The sequence below is a fragment of the Podarcis vaucheri genome (assembly GCF_965113315.1).
Source record: "Podarcis vaucheri genome assembly, chromosome: 3".
Taxonomy (NCBI): Eukaryota; Metazoa; Chordata; class Lepidosauria; order Squamata; family Lacertidae; genus Podarcis; species Podarcis vaucheri.
Window position 1 is genome coordinate 16,307,398 of NC_138761.1, and position 17,140 is coordinate 16,324,537.

The following is a 17,140-nucleotide window of genomic DNA, read 5'->3' on the forward strand; positions in this document are numbered from 1 at the left end:
GGTTGTGCGCTCATCTCGCTCTATAGGCCGAGAGAGCTGGCGTTTCTCCACAGACAGCTTCCGGGTCATGTGGCCAACATGACTAAGCCACTTCTGGCGAACCAGAACAGCACACGGAAACGCTGTTTACCTTCCCGCTGGAGCGGTGCCTATCTATCTACTTGCACTTGCCGTGCTTTTGAATTGCTAGGTGGGCAAAAGCTGGGGCCGAACAACGGGAGCTCACCCCATCGCAGGGATTCGAACTGCCGACCTTCTGATCAGCAAGCCCTAGGCTCTGTGGTTTAGACCACAGCACCACCCGCATCCCTCTCCTAGTCAGAATAGACTGGTTGAAATTAATGTAGTTGCATCCATTGCTTTCAATGGGTTGTCTCTTGAGTATGGCTTAGTTGGAGACAGCCTTCCTACTTTTTACAGACCATTCTCCATCAATTGATGAGGAAAGCAGGTAGGAGAGCACCACTGATACGCTTGTTCACCCCTAGAACAAGTCCCACCTCTTCTAGTTTTGATGTTATTATATATGATGATTGCATAGGAATGTAATGTGGTGGACAGTCAGACACTATGGGAGCAAGGGCTGAACCCAGTACTGTAGTGGCATGCTGCTAGATCAGGCTTCCTCAAACTCAGCCCTCCAGATGTTTTGAGACTACAGTTCCCATCATCCCTGACCACTGGTCCTGCTAGCTAGGGATCGTGGGAGTTGTAGGCCAAAAAAACATCTGGAGGGCCGAGTTTGAGGAAGCCTGTGCTAAATGATGGTTATGGTGCTGATTTTGTGCAACTGTTTTACAGTCGTGTTCACGTCCGCAGGCAAATTATTAGGTTGCCCTCTCCTTTATTCCTGGCTATTTCTGATCTGCCATGGCCTTTTAACAAAATCCATAGTATTGGTTCTGAAGCTGACCTTGTCTAATCATATCGATTGTGACCAGCTGAAGGCTAATTGGGAGACCAGTTGCTATGGCAATGCTTGGGTCATGCACCGAAAGAGACAATGCGGGGTATCCATGGAGGGTGGATGAAAACAATGTTGAGCTTTTGGAAACTAACAGATAACGCATTACGATCAAGTCTGGAGGGATGCAATGGTCAATGGGGCGTATTTTTATTTTCTCCCTTGCTGCCTCCGCCACCCCAATTATGTTCCTTTCATTTTTCAAGTTCTTTAAACTATCTACATCTTCTGAACCAGTGAATGTAACAACAACAACAACAACACCTTAGCCACAAGACGGGGTTTTTTTTGGGGGGGTGTTAAACATGGAGTTGCTGCACTTTCCGATTCAGCTGGCAAAAGGCAGGACTGCCACAATTTCTAAGTTTGGTGTGGGAGGTTGCTATAAATTAGTTTGTTAAGTGGCAAATGAGATTCGGCAACCCCTCCACCTCCCTTTTACCAGTCTGCGAGCCTGACAGCTGCCCTTCCTCCCCACTGAAGTGCAAGGGGTGGCAAACAACTCATAGCTTCCGATCGCTCCGGCAGTTTGGATTTGTCGGGTGGCATCTTCCATCGAAGTGACTGGACCTGATTTTCTAATGTGGATGTCAGTGGCAGCCTCCTTAATTTGGATCAGGACCATTGCAAAGGGTTAAAGCAAGAGTACAGAATCTCACTGGCTCCACAAGCCAAGATTCTTACCAGGATCTAGAGGCGTGAGCTAAATTTGATGGGTAGTACCTGTCACCCCTCAATGCCATCACGTGATTGGGCGCTTTGAAGTTCTGAAGTTGCGGCTTCAAATGTAAGCTTGTTGGTGCCTCTCTGGTCCCTTTCACCATGGATGCTGGCTTATTATATGGTTGTATGCTCGGTGTTATTTTATTAATACTATTTGTAATGGTTCTAGGGGTTACTCGTGTGTAAGCCAGTGCAAACACATGGCTGGGTTGCCTGGGTGAACCTTTTCTGTCCGGACAGCCACTCTCCCGTGGCTGTCTCAATCGCTGGCAGAATCCGTCAGTGGGCGTTTCTTAAACTTCTTCCAGCAAAGAAGCTCTTTGACGCCTAGTCTCCTCCTACTCTCTCTGCGCGAAAGCCTTCTGAGCAAGGAGGGTGTAGGAGGACCTCTACTCTCCCCGCTGGTCCCCAGCAAGGAGTCATGGGACCGCCTCGCCGCTTCCCCCATCTGCCCCCCTTCTCCACTGGTGCTACGTTGATTCTCTTCCCCAGAAGATGGGCTGCCTCTCCCACTCCCGGGACGCTCTCTGGGATCCCTCTGGAGCTTGCTCTCTCCCTCCGGCACTGATGGCACTTCCCTGACACTATTGCTAAGGGTTTGTCATGGCCCTTGGCTAGAAGGATAAACTTATGAACTTAGAACTATATATCGCTTAGCTATGATAGTCTCCAAAACTTTATCTACATGCTAAGGATAGGAACAGCCGCACCTCTTGGTTGGAGGCAGTGCTTACCTAATCAGTGCCGATGTGTACAGGCCTTGGTCCTGTATACCTGAAGGAGCGTCTCCACCCCCATCATCCAGCCCCGACACTGAGGTCCAGCGCCGAGGGCCTTCTGGCGGTTCCCTCACTGCGAGAAGTGAGGTTACAGGGAACCAAGCAGAGGGCCTTCTCGGTAGAAGAAGAAGAAGAAGAGTGTGGATTTGATATCCCGCTTTATCACTACCCGAACGAGTCGCAAAGCGGCTATCATTCTCCTTTCCCTTCCTCCCCCACAACAAACACTCTGTGAGGTGAGTGGGGCTGAGAGACTTCAGGGAAGTGTGACTAGCCCAAGGTCACCCAGCAGCTGCATGTGGAGGAGTGGAGACGCGACCCCGGTTCCCCAGTTTACGAGACTACCGCTCTTAACCACTACACCACACTGGCTCTCTAATTTGTAGTGGCGCCTACCCTGTGGAACGCCCTCCCAGCAGATGTCAAGGCAATAAACAACTATTTTACTTTTAAAAGACAACTGAAGGCGGCCCTGTTTAGGGAAGTTTTTAATGTCTGGTGCTGTATTGTTTTTTAATATTTGGTTGGAAGCTGCCCAGAGCGGCTGGGGAAACCCAGCCAGATGAGCGGGGTATAAATAATAATTTATTATTATTATTGAGGGAGAGAAGGGAGAAGACTGGAGAAATCAAGGAAAGGAAAGCTGTGCAGGACTAGGAAAGATGGAGAGAAGGGTATGCTGACACCGTGTGCCAAGAGAAGCAGCAGGGACCCTAAGAAAAGAGGGGTGGAAAGGGGAGCAGGCCATGGAAATGCATTGTTTCTGAATGCCTGTTGTTGGGAATAGCAGGATAGGAGAGCACTGTTGCGCTGATGTCCTGCCTGTGGTCTTACCACTGGCATCTGGTTGGCCACTGTGAGAATTTTATGCTGGACTAGATGGGTCTCTTCTTGCGTGGTCCGACCCAGAAACCTCCCCCCCCCCTTAAATAAATTCACACTTGACTCAAATTTTGGTTTTGGTTTTTGGCAGAATTTAGGCCACAACTTTATTGATTACAGAAAGTGACTGGTTGCATAGGCTCTGGTTCAACTAGCTCTCTGCCATGCAGCTAGTGCTGACCCAGGGCACCAGCATAGGTCAGCCAAGGGTGAACACCTGGATAAGCGGAAAGCCGGGAACGGGCTCTCTCCGCCACCCAAATGTCCCCCTGGACTCCGGCACAGGCACAACCACCTCTCAGGGGTTGACCAAACCATAGAGTCCCTGGATTCCTTTAACGGAATACCCTTCACATAGGGATGGCGAGAGCGTTCTCCCATCCCTATCACCTGAACCAGAGCCTATCCGCAACCTTACAAGTTGTGACGATTTGCTATGTGGCAGGTGAAACCCAAATGGCACCAGCCAATCAGCCAAGTGGGGGAAATTCCTGCCGTGCCCCTGTCCCAACGACAGACGACGCACGACTTCATAGCAAGGTCAAGCGCAAAGCCCTAAAAGTAGGGAGAGGTGGGCGGGTGTTCCGAATGCACGCACTGAAAGAGGAAGCTCTGGGTCACGTGCATGGGCATAAATAGGTCCCTCGATCCGTTTGGACTGAGTCCCATTGGCCAGATTGTACCCAGCTTTGAGGGACCTACCAATCGGGTGTTGTGGCTGACCAACTGTACCCACCCGCAACACAGGGTGTCAGTTGCCCAGGTCTCTCCGCAATACGTGCCCTCTTTAAGGGAGGACCCGATTTATCGTTTTAGAAGATTAGGCCTTGGAGCAATGATGGGGCTCTACCACAAAACTATGACAGTTGAAAGAGTGTTGCTTTTCTTGCCAAAGAATTTGAGCTAGTGGGGTGGAGGATTTTGATCTGAGAGCATTTTGATCTCATTTTTAAACCAAGCCCCACGTTGCAAAGCCTTCTAGAAACTGCATCCCACCCTGTTCTCCCTGTGCATTGCTCTTTTCCTTCCTCCCTTGCTTATGCTAGATAAAGATGATAATTACTTCAAACCTAGCATAGCTTGAAATAATAAATGATCCCTTTAAGAGGGGTTTGTATTCAAGGAAGCAAGAGCTGCTTCCGCTTGCTTAGCTTGGGTGAATTGCGGGAGACAGATCATAAACATAAAAGACACGTTTTTATTTTTATTTTATCATAGCTAGACTGTGTGTGCGCGCGCATTTGTGTGTTTAAGTTTTGTTTAATTTACCATTCAAGGTTTATTTTTAAAAAAATGAAACAAAAAAACCTTGATATATACTGTGTCGCTGTAAAAGCACCTGCTGTTACCCGTTTCATCATAATGTGTAATGTAGTGGAATTAGCAATAGAACTTCCACTTAATCGCATTTCTTGACGTGAGTGGGGAATTTAAACATGAGGTTGTTAATGTTGGGCCGTGAGTTGTTTTGCATTTTCCATTCACCGTTGATGCGGTTTATAAGGTTAATTGAGATATGTGTCTCTGCCTCACAGCACCTTGGGGTGGGGGTAGGACCCAACACAGTGACGGAGGGTGCTTTCTTCTCCTTCTGAAGCCCAGCTTCAGAGCTCTTTGACAAGGAGGGAAGAGCTGTAGCTCAGTGGCTGAGCATCTGTTTTGCCTGTTGAAGATCATAGGGCCAGTTCTCATCTCCAAGTAGGGTTGAGAGAGAACCCTGCCTGAAACCAATCAGCATAGACCATACTGAACTAGGTGGTCCATTGATCTGAGTTAGTATAAGGCAACTTCCTTTGACAGAATGCCCTGTGGGGAGGATGGGTGCTGCCATGGGCCACTTTGGCAGTATTGTCAGTGCTCAGTGGAGAAGGAGAAGAAGGAGAAGGAGAAGGAGAAGGAGAAGGAGACATGCTAGAACTTCCTCTCCCTGAAGTTTTTTCCAAACTTTGGGAAAAGTTTTCCCCCATCCTTTGAATGTGCCAGAAACTTCAACCCAGCACTACTGTTCAGTTAATATGTTGTTATAGGATTTGGGGTATTGGGGTTGGTTGGTTTGGATACCATCTTTGGGTCGCCTCTAGGGCTGCAGTTTTATAAGATGGGGTTCTTCAGTAGAAGTGATGAAGTGGTTAAACCAGTCTCTTTGTTAAATTAATGGCCCTAGCCAAGCTGTTAAGCATTCTTCTTACATAACTAAAGAGTTGGCCACGTTGTCATAGAAACAACTAGCTAATGCTATTTCTAGAAGGAAGCAGCAGGCCCTCTCCTGGCTGACTCCCTCTTCTGGCATGGTCCAAATGGGATATTCCTTTTGAATGCATAACAAATGCTCTGCAAATGGTAAATAATCACAACAAAGAGATTCATTTTCCTGATGTACTCATTTTTCAAGTATCTATCTATCATCTGTCCGTCTGCCTGTCTGTCTGTTGGTCTGTCTGTCTATCTATTGCATTTGTATCCTGCTCCTCAGCCAAAAAGACTCCCAGAGTAACTTACATGCAATAAATTAAAGTAAGGCAGTCCCTACTTGACACAAAAGAGAGAAAAGGAGAGGGCAAGGAGGGGTAAAGGAGGGGGGAAACAAACTTGGGCACCAGTTCATAAAGTCAAATAGCAGTTCTTAGAATATCCTCAGTTTTCAGTGGGAGGGTGGGGGCAGAAAAAAATGTGATCTTCCACTTTCACTTGACTAGTGCATTCTATCCTGCAAACTCCTGGAAATGTTTGATACACGATCTAAGGTGCTGGAGTACTTTCCCTCCCCCTCCCCCACCCCTCCATCCTCAACAACAGGTTCTTACAAATATTCTTTTCTTTTAAGCCAGCTTTGTATTTCAATGGGTTGTAGTCCAGGATTTATGGATCCTTTGATGCTGACAACGTTTTTAAGTTATTCCCTTCATTTTTCACGTACATTTGTAATGTTGACGCTCCTGATAAATAGCGAGGCCACCATGGCTGATGTTTCCTTTTTCTTGACAGAGAAATCTCTCAGAACGATGCCTTGGGAACTATAGAATCGAACGTGTTCTCCAACCTTCCAAAACTCTATGAAATGTAAGTCAATAAATGGAATTGGAGGGCTGGGGCATTATAAGATACTGGTGGACCAACCGTAAAAATGCACATGGTGGTTCCATGGGGACAAAATAGATCTAGGACTAGTTTTTTCTCTATGTGTCTTTCTTTCCTTCTGCATTGGCTCATCAGGACTCAGTCTTTTGCCTCATCCTACTAGACGTCAATAGTGATTGTGCTCAATGTACCGTGTGAATTGGCTGTTGAAGGGTTGCCAACCATTTTAGGCTCATGAGCACATTTGATTTTTTTATCTGTAGGTACCACCCCTTTTGATCACTTCCCTCACCCTCTCCCCTGGATCAGACCCACTTCAAAGAGACAGAAAGAATGTGTCTGGTGACTGGGAGTGACCACTGAGACCATATAACACTGGTCCTGAAAGACCTACATTGGCTCCCAGTATGTTTCCGAGCACAATTCAAAGTGCTGACCTTTAAAGCCCCAAATGGCCTCGGTCCAGTATACCTGAAGGAGCGTCTCCACCCCCACCGTTCAGCCCGGACACTGAGGTCCAGCACCGGGGGCCTTCTGGTAGTTCCCTCACTGCGAGAAGCCAAGTTACAGGGAACCTGGTAGAGGGCCTTTTTGGTAGCCGCCCTTGCCCTGTAGAACACCTTCCCATCAGATGTCAAGGGAATAAGCAACCGTCTGACTTTTAGAAGACATCTGAAAGCAGCCCTGTTTGGGGGAGTTTTTAATGTTTGATGTTTTGTTGTGTTTTTAATATTCTGTTGGGAGCCGCCCAGAGTGGCTGGGGAAACCCAGCCAGATGGGCAGGGGTATAAATATATTTATTATTATTATTATTATTATTATTATTATTTATTTATTTATTTATTTATACCCCGCCCATCTGGCTGGGCCTCCCCAACCACTCTGGGTGGCTTCCATAGAAACCAAAAATACAATAAAATATCACACGTTAAAAACTTCCCTGAACAGGGCTGCCTTAAGATGTCTTCTGAATGTCAGGTAGTTGTTTATCGCTTTGACATCTGCTGGAAGGGCGTTCCACAGGGAGGGCGCCACTACCGAGAAGGCCCTCTACCAGGTTCCCTGTAACTTGGCTTCTCGCAGTGAGGGAGAATATTATTATTATTATTATTATTATTATTATTATATTACATACACACACACATGTTGCTTTTCCAAGGAATCTAGGTAAAACTAAGATCCTGTAAAGCACATAGAGGTGAAAGAGGAACTGGGGCAGAGTTTCACTCTTCCAACTTCCTTCTTTGGCTCTATTTGCATTTCAAAGGAGAAAGAGGTAACCGCCCTCTGGAACTCGTGACAAAGGGGGCTGTGAGAGGGGATGCTTCTGCCATCCCATAATGGAGACGGAGGACAGAAGGGAGAGGAGTGAACAGGTCAGGGCCTTCCAAGTGTCCCTGTTTTCCAGGGACGGTCCCAGATGTACAGAAGTTGTCCGGGTTTCTGATTTGATCCCGGAATGTCCCGCTTTTCCTTAGGACGTCCCTATTCTCCTTGGAGAAATGTTGGAGGGTATGCTTCACTACTTTGGCAATTGTGGGTCTTGCATGTGGTAAGCCCCCTGCTTACAGGTGCCTGACCACACACCGGGCTTGATTGCTTTTTCATTTTATTTACTTCAAACGTTCTTTGGCAGCCTTTTAGGGCAAAGCCCTCTCAAAGCAGCTTCCATTTAAAAAAGAGAGGATAAAACGTAATTCTCATAAAATGCAATTAAAGTTAAAGCAGCAGTTAAGACATTTCGGAAGCCAGTGCCACACTCATACAAAATGTATTTAAATTGCTTTTTTTAAAAAAGCACTTTGAAAACGGACAGTTTAAAACCAGCAGTGTTATAAAACATTTAAAAGTTCTGCATCTTAATTAAAAGGAGCTCAGAACAAACGGATTTGTTGCCATACGTCCAGATTTTCCCGGACATTTTTTTCCGATTTCCACCCAGACATTGCTTACGACTAGTATGTCCAGGAAATTCTGGGCGTATGGCAACCCTAAGCAAAAGGCTTTATTGTACACCATTCAAGGTCGCAGTCCAGTTAGATGAAAGCAATCAAGGAGAGCGTAAAGCCTGTCTGGTGAGGGATGTGCTTCACGTGTGCTTGGAAGGGAAAGCGTCACGTGTCAAGTTTGCAGGGGGCCACCACTAAAAAGGCCCTTTTTCTTTTCGTTGTCTGCAGTAGTAGTAATAGTAGTGGTTTTGTTTGTTTGTTTGTTTGTTTGTTTGTTTGTTTGTTTGTTTTCTATACCGCCCTATACCCGAAGGTCTCAGGGCGGTTCACATAAAATATCAAATACATAAAATCAAAACAAAACAACCAAAAGTTGACAATTGAGGGCAGTAGCACCTGAAGCAGGGCCTCTGATGGCAATCTAAAAGAATGGACATGCCCATGTGAAAGATGACCCCAATTTAGTTAGGCACATGTATTGAATGAAGTGATTGGAGTGGGGTGAGAGTTTGCTATAGAAATGCTAACTCCTGTAGCAACTGGGACATCTGGACCAGCCCGAAACCCAAATTCACCAGAATCAGAGGTGGTAGCCGTCAAGTGAGAAGCTGTTTCCATTGAGAACTACGGTGTTAATCAGCCTCTGCCCACGACAGCTGAACAGTGACAAACTGCTTATATCACATCACAAATGCATTTGTGTAAATGTAATGGTGGGCTCACTGGAAGGACAGATCCTGAAGCTGAAGCTCCAATACTTTGGCCACCTCATGAGAAGAGAAGACTCCCTGGAAAGGACCCTGATGTTGGGAAAGATGGAGGGCACAAAGAGAAGGGGACGACAGAGGACAAGATGGTTGGACAGTGTTCTCGAAGCTACCAGCATGAGTTTGACCAAACTGCGGGAGGCAGTGGAAGACAGGAGTACCTGGCGTGCTCTGGTCCATGGGGTCACGAAGAGTCGGACACGACTAAACGACTAAACAACAACAAGTGGTGGGCAGGGAGAGAGATATTTGTGGAGAGGGTAAATGAATGGTCTTGCACTGTCAGGTTAGTGGTTCTCTGGACTAGAAGGAGTAACTCATATGTCCATCTGCAAGCATGGGAATTGGTACCAAAAATCTAAAGAACAAGAAAAACTTTTAGCTGAAGAGATATATTGGGCGATATCCACTCACAGCAGACCACTTGCGCAGCAGCCATTCCGCAAAGAGTAGTCTCATTCTTAGCACAGCGCAAGAGCCAGACCCAATAGATAAACTGCACTTGCGATTGACGTTGTTTAACCCCAGTTGCGCTGACCCTACATTGGGTATCACCCATACTGCTTTGCAGATCATGTTGCTTTCCCTAGCCAACGAATCTCATACTGTGGGAAAACGAGACAATTTGAATTATAACTGAAGTTTTTCTCTTTTTTTCTTTTCCCCCACAGAAGAATTGAGAAAGCAAACCATCTGGTGTATATTGATAGATATGCCTTCCAGAATCTTCCCAGTCTCAGATATTTGTGAGTATTCCTAACGTTGTGGCTGTATTTCCTGGAAAATTGTCCTTTTGCACAGACTTTTTCTTGCCTTATTCCTGTTTTGAACTGCTGAATCAAGGCGCCACATGAGAACTGGATTGGCATCTACAGTGGTACCTCGGGTTAAGTACTTAATTCGTTCTGGACGTCCGTTCTTAACCTGAAACTGTTCTTAACCTGAAGCACCACTTTAGCTAATGGGGCCTCCTGCTGCTGCCGTGCCGCCGGAGCACGATTTCTGTTCTCATCCTGAAGCAAAGTTCTTAACCTGAGGTACTATTTAGGGTTAGCAGAGTGTGTAACCTGAAGCGCATGTAACCCGAGGTACCACTGTATTGGGCAAAGGATAAAATGGCCCTAATAATCTAAATTGGAGCTTTCCAAACTTTTCATGTTGGTGACACACATTTTTAGACATGCATCATTTCACGACACAGCAATTCCGTTTTACTAGCAAACCGGAGGTTAAACTAACTCCTTTCCAGCCCTAGAAGGAGCGTTCACACGACACACCTACACACTGCAGCCAACACACTAGCATGTCATGACACACAGTTTGGAAAACTCTGATCTATATTGTCCAAGCAAGTGATGTTTTCCCTTCTTACTTACTCAACGCTTTTTCTCTCCTGCCTGCACAATGAGCATTTAAACTTCACATGGAAAGCCATGAGCTGCGGCTCCCATTTATATGCAGCGCTGGGTGATGAGATGTCTTTTAATAAGAAAGCATCTGATTGTCAAGCTTAATTCCACATCTGTTTGAATGGCACCCTTCACAATGGATGCAGGTCTCCCGATATGCTTGCCACATCCGCTCCCATGGGGTTTCCATCATAATTCGTGGATAATTAATCCTACCCTCTGTGCAAAGTACCCTCCAAAAATAGTCAAGCTGCTGTTAGCATCTGACCTGAATCTGACTGATAATATCTCTTCGGTCGTAAGTAAAGAGAGGAAATATAATGAAATCCAGCGGACTCTATTAAAATGGAAAGGGTGGCTTTGGGGCTTTGTAGACCACACTCCCCCCCTCGCCCCCCACACCATCGCGGATTTTGTTCTTAGCCCTGATTCAGCACAGCTAGTATGATACAAATTTCCTGCATGGGAGACTCCTTGCTGCAGAGGAGAAAGTCTGGCTATATGAGAAAAGCCTAATTATATGCCCCACAGTTTTATTATTATTACAGTGGTGCCCCGCAAGACGAATGCCTCGCAAGACGGAAAACTCGCTAGACGAAAGAGTTTTCCGTTTTGGAGGTGCTTCGCAAAACGAATCTCCTATGGGCTTGCTTCGCAAGATGAAAATGTCTTGCGAGTTCCTGCGGGTTTTTTTTCCTCCCTCCCCCCCTTTTTCTAAGCTGCTAAGCCACCTATCAGTTGATCCGATAAGCTGATAAGCCGCTAAAAGCCGCTAATAGCGCTAATCCGCTAATCCGTCAATGGGCTTGCTTCGCAAGACGAAAAAACCGCTAGACGAAGAGAATAACAGAACGGATTCTTTTCGTCTTGCGAGGCACCACTGTATTATTATTATTATTATTATTATTATTATTATTATTAATTTATACCCTACCCATCTGGCTGAGTTTCCACAGCCACTCTGGGTGGCTCCCAATTGAGTGTTAAAAACAATACAGCATTAAATATTAAAAACCTCCCTAAACAGGGCTGCCTTCAGATGTCTAATGGACAATAAGCACATGGACACGAGTATTTTGGGTTTTGGGTTCAAATAGGCCACAAATTTATTGGTTAGAGATGTGAGCAGTTTGGCTTAGGCATTGGGTGAAGCCAGACAGTATCTCGACTCCCACCCATCTACAGGGAGTCCAACTAAGGATAAACCACCAATAGGGGGAGCCCTATAACTTACATCAAATAGGGGCACTCCAAAGGGTCCCCGTTGGGGTTGTGACATGGCCCTAGCCCATGTCTGGACATTGGAAAGAACCCACACAGCCCGATCCCTTCAGCAGGATACCCTTACTGGGGAGGGGCAGGCGGAGGCTACAACCTCCCCTCCATCCAAACAAAGGCTTACCCAATGCCTAAGCCACCAACAAGAAAGGTGGGTCTGCCCTCCCACGGCCCCACCCCCGCCTGGCACTGATTGGCCAGCAGTGCCACACTGGGCGTGGCCCTGCAGCTGGGACAACATGGAAGGGGGTGTCAACTCTCTGCCCCCTTGCTGGATCACTGCAGAGTCCCAGAAGCCTTGCCGCAACGCCGGCCACTGGAAAACGAGAGCGGACTTCTCTCATTTTTGATTATGTGCACTCCTGCATGGGAGATTCCCTTCCAGCTCTACAGTTCCATGATGATAAATGGGGAGTGTTTACTTATACATTTAGTACCAGTGTAAAGGTAAAGGTAAAGGTAAAGGGACCCCTGACCATTAGGTCCCGTCATGGCCGACTCTTGGGTTGCGGCGCTCATCTCGCTTTACTGGGAGGGAGCCGGCATACAGCTTCCGGGTCATGTGTGGTGTAGTGGTTAAGAGCGGTAGTCTCGTAATCTGGGAAACCGGGTTCAAGTCTCCACTCCTCCACATGCAGCTGCTGGGTGACCTTGGGCTAGTCACACTTCTCTGAAGTCTCTCAGCCCCACTCACCTCACAGAGTGTTTGTTGTGGGGGAGGAAGGGAAAGGAGATTGTTAGCCGCTTTGAGACTCCTTAAAAGGGAGTGAAAGGCGGGATATCAAATCCAAACTCTTCTTCTTCATGTGGCCAGCGTGACTAAGCCGCTTCTGGTGAGCCAGAGCAGTGCACGCAAACGCCGTTTACCTTCCCGCCGGAGCGGTACCTATTTATCTACTTGCCCTTTGAGGTGCTTTCGAACTGCTAGGTTGGCAGGAGCTGGGACCGAGCAACAGGAGCTCACCCCGTTGTGGGGATTCGAACCACCAAACTTCTGATCGGCAAGCCCTGGGCTTTGTGGTTTAACCCACAGCGCCACCCGCATCCCAGTACCAGTATAGAATTGCAGAATTGTAGCATTTTGAAGGCAGACAACATTACTACGATGGGGGAAACCAGACTTGCTGGTGATCAGACCCTGACTTCTGTTTCTCCAAAAGGAGTCTCATAATTCCCCTTCCCTGATTAGCAGCATCTCTTTAGGATTTCAGACCCGGAGTCTTTCTGAGCCTTACCTGGAGATGCTGGGGATTGAACCGGGGACCTCTTGCATGCAAAGCAGATGCTCTAATCACTGAGCTATGGGCATGCCTAGGAAACAGAGTGGGCATCCACTTGTATAGATGCCATGTAGCTCCTGCTGCAGACCTGAACTTGCAGACAACAGAGCGTTTTGCAGGGAAGGCTGCTCATTTCCTCTTGTTAGTAGCTTTCGTGTAAAAGAAAGGTTAACAAGCATCAAACCCTCGTGCTCGGAGAGAATACTTTGAGGAGGACATGGCAACCGTGTGCCCCCGCAGCCTTCAGCTTCTCTACCCTGGCTCTTGTTTATTGCATGGAAACAAGACCAGCTTTGGGGAGGGAGGGAGTAGCTCAATTTGGTTCTTAGAAGCCGTGACAAATTCAAAAGCCAAGCAGCCATTCATCACTTCAAAGCTGAGGCCCCCTACACCTGGCGCCAGCTCTGCCGTGTGACTTTGTATTATTTTTCATTCCGGCATGGTAATGCGTTTACAAATGTTGTGCCGGTCCAGCCCCGGCGCCCGTTTTCACTTCACGCTGGTCGGCTGATGGGATGGAATTAGAGAAAAGACAGGGAAACCGGCGCGCTTCATCACAGCCTTGCACACTCTGCTGAGAAACCTCAAGTGGCTTTTTAGAAAGTCATGAATAAAGACAAGGCACTTGAGCAGCAGAAACAAGTGCAGATTGGGAGATCTGTCCCTGCCCCCATTTCTTTTCCAAATACAGTGGTACCTCGGGTTACATACGCTTCAGGTTACAGACTCCGCTAACCCAGAAATAGTACCTCAGGTTAAGAACTTTGCTTCAGGATGAGAACAGAAATCGTGCTCCGGCAGCACGGCAGCAGCAGGAGGCCCCATTAGCTAAAGTGGTGCTTCAGGTTAAGAACAGTTTCAGGTTAAGTACGGATCTTCGGAACGAATTAAGTACTTAACCCGAGGTACCACTGTATCCCCCTGGTTCATCATGCACTTTGCCTAAACCTCTGACCTCTCACCTTAGTGGTGGGGATAGGTTTATCTACCAAATTTTCCAATAAAAGGAGCCCAATAGCCCCTTCCCCCCTACATACCAGCTGCACGCATTCTGAGTCAGGATTTTATCCATTCCCCACTTTATTCCTTAATCTTTAATTCAGTTGCACAGCAGCTCTTTTCAGCTGGCTTTCGCAACCCCAGCGCACCCCACCAGCTGCAATATCCCAATTCTAAACTTACAGCTTGTCATCTCCTTCATTCAGCTGATATCAGTTATTCTCCTTCACTTTCCAGAAGGCTCATCCATACTGCTGTTTGATGACAAGCCTGTTAACTCTCCGTTGTCCGGATGATGTTCTCCTCCATATCACTGCCCTCTTGCATTTTTCCCTTCCCTCTGTTTGAGTTTTCTATACCCTCTCCTTCGCGAAGCATCCCTGGTATGAGAAAATCCAAACCCAGGATGGGGAGGGTGTGGAAAGGCAGCGATGCAGGGGAGAATGACCTGTGGACTGTGGGAAATGAATGGCAGCACAGGAATATAGCTCAGTTGGTAGAGAATGAGACTCTTAATCTCACGGTCATGGGTTTGAGCCTCATGTTGGGCAAAAGATTCCTGCATTGCAGGGGGCTGGACTAGATGACCCCACGTGGTCCCTTCCAACTCCACAAGCCTATGATTTTATAAGCTTATTCTCCACATTAAACCATGGTCATATTCTAGACTCATATTGTAACTCACTCTACGTGGGGCTGCCCTTCAGACTGACCCAGAAACTCCAGCGGGTGCAGAATGCCGTGGCGAGACTCCTTATGGGGTCCTCGCCGTGGGATCACATTCACCCAGTGCTATACCAACTGCGTTGGCTCCCGGTGGAGTACAGGATCAGGTTTAGGGTGCTGGTTTTAATCTTTAAAGCCCTATACGGCCTAGGACCCTCGTACCTACGGGACCGCCTCTCCTGGTATGTCCTATAGAGGACCTTACGGTCTTCAAATAAAAACATCTTGGAGGTCCTGGGCCACAGGGAGGTTAGGCTAGACTGAACCAGAGCCAGGGCTTTTTCGGCTGTGGCTCCGATCTGGTGGAACACTCTGTCACAAGAGACTAGGGCCCTGCGGGACTTGACATCTTTCCACAGGGCCTGCAAGACAGAGCTGTTCCACCAGGCCTTTGGCCAAGGCACAGTCTGACCCCCTCCTTCAATAATCCTCATAGAACTGTAGCCCAATGGTTGCCATTAATTTGATTTTGAATTGATTTTAGAATGCTGTGTTACTTTTATTGTTGTTAGCCGCTCCGAGCCCGGCTTTGGCTGGGGAAGGCGGGATATAAATAAAAAAAATTATTATTATTATTATTATTATTATTATTATTATTATAGCATTCAGATATGAAAAGGCCTACCATCTGCCTCACTTTCTCACAGAACCTTTTCCTGTTCATTCATGGAGCTTTCCCTGTTTTCAGGGGTTTGATCACGTCTAGTGATGTGCATCTTGTCCTACCTAGAGGGATCTTCTGAGCGCAAGGGGTATCCTCTTTTACTGAGCTACATAATAAAAAGATGCGCAGGATCTGGCTTTAAGTCTTGTTTTTAATCCTCTGAATATTTGTTTAAATCGAGATGGGGAAATTGCAGCTACTCAATTATCTTCTCCCACATGTTAATTGGAGAAAAAAACCACAACCCTTAACTTTAAAGGCGTAGTTAATAAAGCATCCATGCTGGTGATTGAGAAAGCTTTCAAGGTGACCAATCCCTTATTTAGGCGGCGTTCATTCCTAAGTTGCAGAAGTTAATAAACATCATTAGAGCCCGATTAAGTTTGTTAGGGGCTCTATATATATATATATATATATGCAGGTTTTGGTGTCTTCGGGTGTCTTCCCGTGTAAGAGTCGGGGTGTCTGGGCGACGTTTCGACGAGGTCTCACTCGTCATCTTCAGGCTGGTGCTTTCGGCTTCTTGTTACTGGAACAGAGCAAGAAGTAACAAGTAACAGACACCCCGACTCTTACACGGGAAGACACCCGAAGACACCAAAACCTGCATTCCTGTACCCGTGAAAATCTACGAAAGCATATATATATATATATATATATATATATATATATATATATATATAATAATGAAAGGCAGCCCTTGACTTGCTTCCAAAGATTTTTCACACAGAGGATGAAATTGTTAATTGCTCCTCCTGAGTGGATGCAAATCTGTTTCCAAATGGTAACTTGCTGCCCTTTTCACAGATACAAGCCTCATTAGAGGAAAAGAGTAAATGGAGGCATTGTCTGCTGGGATAATATATCTTTGCCTTTTCAGATCACACCACTGGACTCTTTTTGTTTCCAAAATTACTTTGCATTTGTAATCGAGACGCCAGAATGCCCTGAAACCACCATTGTTATCTCTTCCACTCTCATCCTCAGATATACAATTCAAATTCAAAAAGAGAAAATAGATTGAAAAAACAACATCCCCTGGAACACTGACACTGGCTCTTAACATATTGGTTATTCTTGTGAATATGTTTTAACCCAGGGTGTTAGGGGAGGGGTAGTAACTCTGGTGGGGGGGGTGACACATTGTGCTCCTTCTGTGGGAGTTTGTCCACTCAGCTCTCGCCTGTGGCTCCTAGAAGCTGTCAGCATGCGACAGCGGCTACACCCTGCGAATGGCTTCAACTGGCCGGCTGAACCAGGTGAGGTAGCCAACGGGTCTCAAACCCTTGTTGAGTTAGGGACTGCCCCTACATGTGAAGAGAGGCTTCAGCAGATTGAACGGATAAGGTCAGTACAGTGGTACCTCGGGTTACAGACACTTCAGGTTACAGATGCTTCAGGTTACAGACTCTGGCTAACCCAGAAATAGTACCTTGGGTTAAGAACTTTGCTTCAGGATGCGAACAGAAATCGTGCTCCGGTGGCAGCAGGAGGCCCCATTAGCTAAAGTGGTGCTTCAGGTTAAGAACAGTTTCAGGTTAAGAACGGACCTCCAGAACAAATTAAGTTCTTAACCCGAGGTACCACTGTAGTGGGTCCAACGGTCCAGACGACGGTTTCTGCATAAGCTGTAGAGGGGAGT

The 17,140-nt window shown here is 46.8% G+C and overlaps 1 protein-coding gene across 2 annotated transcripts in view; it reads left to right on the forward strand.

Annotated features, from left to right (window-relative positions):
- FSHR (follicle stimulating hormone receptor) overlaps positions 1-17,140 on the forward strand; it is a gene marked incomplete at its 5' end in the record, with an annotated part of 92,536 nt that overhangs the window by 47,468 nt on the left and 27,928 nt on the right. Inside the window, 2 exons of one of the 2 annotated variants that reach the window (XM_082217530.1) lie at positions 6,334-6,408; positions 9,814-9,888. In XM_082217530.1, the coding sequence (XP_082073656.1) occupies positions 6,334-6,408; positions 9,814-9,888 (150 nt within the window). The remainder of the gene's footprint in view (positions 1-6,333; positions 6,409-9,813; positions 9,889-17,140) is intronic. The other variant, XM_082217531.1, reaches the window with a different exon arrangement.